The sequence below is a fragment of the Triticum aestivum genome, chromosome 7B (genome assembly GCF_018294505.1).
Source record: "Triticum aestivum cultivar Chinese Spring chromosome 7B, IWGSC CS RefSeq v2.1, whole genome shotgun sequence".
Classification (NCBI taxonomy): domain Eukaryota; kingdom Viridiplantae; phylum Streptophyta; class Magnoliopsida; order Poales; family Poaceae; genus Triticum; species Triticum aestivum.
The window spans coordinates 219,110,195-219,113,669 of record NC_057813.1 but is presented as its reverse complement, the minus strand read 5'-3'; the positions used below and the strand labels follow the sequence as shown (position 1 = coordinate 219,113,669).

The window sequence follows — 3,475 nt, the reverse complement described above, 5'->3', positions numbered from 1 at the left end:
AGATAATTTTGGTCCCCGCACGCCGGTTGAGCGAGCTGACCATTTAGCAGCCCAGTCCACAACGCAGGCAAGAGCATAAACCGACATGTTAAAAGAAATGAAAAACAAAGTTCCAAAGACGATGGTACACCTTCACAACATCAGGCAGAGTTCACCACAGTACACGCAACACCCATTCGCAAAACAGGAGAAACCAAAAAAAAAAAAAACATATGCAACACCCAGATCCTCCAAGCCAGTTAGCATGGACAACATGGCGATGTTCATCGCCCTAACTCCACTATCAAGACTAATAGTAATAGGCAACAACTCGATCTGTTGTACACGGGAAATAATCCCAAAAGGCATGGTAAACTAGCATCCAAATATTCTAGGTAACAGATGGAGCAGCTCTCCCATGAACTGTTAGTTATCTTGCATTACAACACCATCCCGCGATCATGGAGTTCTATATTTATACATAGTCTAGGTAGGTAGGAATCTGGCCCGCCCTAAGTTACTCAGCAGGATGACAAGTCGTCTAACTAACCATGGCTTAAGATGCATTCAGCTAGTAGGCGGTAATGATCTTGAGGACTTCTTTCTCTTCGAAGCCAGTGCTGATAGTATCTTCTTCCGAGGGCCCTGTGAGCATAATCGAGTTACCAAATTAATATGGATGGAACATCTTGGGAAAAGATATAATCCATTTAGAGTAAGTATACTGGTAAAGGCAGAGGTTAAGCTTTAGGCAAAAATCTTTACAAGCAGACCAAAAGCAAAAAGAAAGCTGAACAATAATAAATGGATTGTGGTTTTTAGATGTGTTACATGGTATTGCATACTGGTAATGGCAGTTTGCTGAACCTTTATGTGGACAGTGAGCCGCTTTGTAATATGCTAAATCTGATATAGAAGCTGAATGTAGCTTGAGGTACTAATTACTTAACCAGTTTACTTCCTTTTACCCAACCTATGCTAATATACATTTAATAACTGAGCTGATTGGATGCAAACCCAACACGACAAAAATCAGATAGAGAGACACACCATAGTAACACAACACATGCGCGCCAAGCAAAAGCAAAAGAAAGGCATGGCTGGTGCATTAAATCACTCAATTGCTACAATTTTACTTTGACGGCTATGTCAATCAACATCCAGGATAGATCGGCATATACCTGCTATACCAGTTTAGTCTTACATTACTCAGGGCGAAAGATTTCTTATTGTAGCAACATAGTTTAAATACATTTTGGGGAAAAGGAACAAGCTTCTAAAGGCTGTGCGATAAAACAGTGTAGCAAATTAAGTTCGTGTAGTACCATTGGAATTCCTAATGACTTCATATCTTCCTCATTCATGTGAACCAATGCTTTCATATCAACCTGAAAATTGAATATACATCAACAAATGTAGTAGCACATCCACAGTTTGAAATTGTCACATAAATCAAACATGCCTCTTCAGCCTGGAAATTAATGGAATACTTCTCCAGATCAAGAGACTTCAGCAATCTGTCAAGTGAGGCATCAGCCTGCAGGTTCCAAATAAAGAATTGAGAATACCTAATTATGAAATCTCTCATGTAACCAACAAGCATCTAGACAAGAATAACTGTACAGTGCTATGAAACTAGGCAGACAAAACTTTTGGATCAAAACAGGCAAACATCCTAAAGAAGTAAGGGATTAACATATATAAGAATAGTATACTACACAAGGATCAGAGTTCAAATTAAAGGTTGTGCATATTATATGTTCAGGCAGAAACAATTCCATTGCATTCACAGCACTAAACGCTAAGTAAAGTAGAACTTAACATGTCAACAACCACTAGACTAGAACAACAAACAAAATGTGATAGCTCATCAGAATAAGAGTTTGTAAGAAGATTCCAGAGAACTCTCCTACCTTTTCATGGGATTGCTTTGGTGCAGCTGGTGCATTTACTTGTTCAGTGACAGGACGGGCAGCAACAGCAGCAGCAGCAGGGATCTGTCTCTTTTGAACAGGTTTAGCACTATTAGCAATATCAGCTGCAGGTTTTGGGATCTGAACTGTACTACTGAGTTGAGGGCGCTGGCCTCCAGATAACTTTTCACGAAGATCTGGAACTGATGATTTCTTCACATCCACAGTGCTTTGCTTAATATGTGATTTTTGGATTGCTTGAAGATTTCTGGAAGCAGGTACAGCTTAACCACACACAGCAGAAGAATCAAGGTGACGGTAAATCTTCAAGGGGAATAGAAAGAAGGGCATGCTCAAAATAATTCAGGCAGTATTCCTTACATGAACTTTGGGCTCCTACAGAATCCTTGTAGAGCTCACGCCTCCAAGTCCCATCAACTTGGCGAAACCTGTAAAATGCACAATATGGAAGATGTACAGCAAATAAGCAGACTAATAGCAGCAACAATTTGCATTTAAGAGATCAGGTGAAAACAATGCACTCATTCAAGAGTTTCTTGAAGCTGAAATGCCAACTGGTATCTAAATGACCAGCCTTGCTGCAATAAGATTCACCATCAGTGACAACATTGTTCGTTCCATATCATGCAATGCTGGTGCGCCTTTGCATAATGTCACCCTGCCCAATTGCTTTAAGAAGTATTTCAGATCAATGAAATGCCAAAAGGCCGCTGATGACCACATTTCAGATCAAGCAAATGTCGCGCATTTCCTCTATGTCTGATTAATCACACAGACACAGCCAACAAAAACAACTGTACTCCGTAGCTACTGATCTGATGATCCCATGTACGTTAGTAGCTACACTACGAATGACATATACGATACCCCTAACCAGATCGTCTTACAACGAAGAGGGTACTAAGCTCCGTTAATCAAGCATCAAGCTACCAGTGCCACGAACTCCCCGATTTCAGCGCCCTAAGCAACATTTCCGAGCCATCTCGACTCGGTTACCCGATCCAAACCAGGGATTACGAGCGCGCAACATCAAGCAGCACAGAAACAGCTAAACGAGCAACGATTGGAAAGCCTTCGAGCGAGCGAGCGCACCTTTTCGCTGAGTCAGACCGCGGGCGAGAGCCTCCACCGCCGCCTCCCGAGCCGAGGCGGTCCCTGACGGAGCGCTTCCGTCCGGAGACCCTGTCGGCGTACATCCCGGGTGCAGGTGGAGGCGAGGACGGTGGCGACGAGCGCGTAGGGTTTCTTCGGCGAGGAGCGGAGCGGCGGAGAGGACAGGGGCAGAATGGGAACAGACGAGACGCAGAGGTGTCCTCCGGAAATTTTCTCAGAAAGGCACCAGTATAATTGCCTCGGAAAAACAAAAGGCCGCTTTAATTCCCATCTCAGCCCAATATGGGCAAGAAAAAAGAAAGATAGCCTGCGGGCTGGGACCGAAATCGGCCCAATATGAGCAAGGTTCGCAATGACCTATGTTTTCAATCGTGCTCCTACGAGATTGCTAGTTAAAGGCTACCCTGCAAGGTCACTCTACACCTTCTCGCAATCTAGCAGTTTTTTTC

General features: G+C 43.2%; 1 protein-coding gene across 1 annotated transcript; it reads right to left on the bottom strand.

Moving 5' to 3' along the window:
* Nucleotides 1-245: 245 nt before the first annotated feature.
* Nucleotides 246-3,245, bottom strand: LOC123157267 (ankyrin repeat and SAM domain-containing protein 6). Its single transcript, XM_044575523.1, has 6 exons — nucleotides 3,006-3,245; nucleotides 2,274-2,341; nucleotides 1,893-2,176; nucleotides 1,442-1,516; nucleotides 1,305-1,367; nucleotides 246-624 (listed from the first exon to the last, which is right to left on the bottom strand). Exons 1-6 carry the CDS (start codon nucleotides 3,107-3,109, stop codon nucleotides 547-549), a joined length of 672 nt encoding a protein of 223 aa, XP_044431458.1. The 5' UTR covers nucleotides 3,110-3,245; the 3' UTR covers nucleotides 246-546.
* Between the last annotated feature and the right edge of the window lie 230 nt (nucleotides 3,246-3,475).

Bases quoted from the DNA above. Each gene is read 5' to 3' on its own strand.
- LOC123157267 (XM_044575523.1), bottom strand. From the start codon at position 3,109: ATGTACGCCGACAGGGTCTCCGGACGGAAGCGCTCCGTCAGGGACCGC. The intron at 1,517-1,892 runs GTAGGAGAGTTC...TGGAACCTGCAG, and splicing joins CAAAGCAATCCCATGAAAAG to GCTGATGCCTCACTTGACAG. The intron at 1,368-1,441 runs GCATGTTTGATT...TTCAATTTTCAG, and splicing joins TTAATTTCCAGGCTGAAGAG to GTTGATATGAAAGCATTGGT.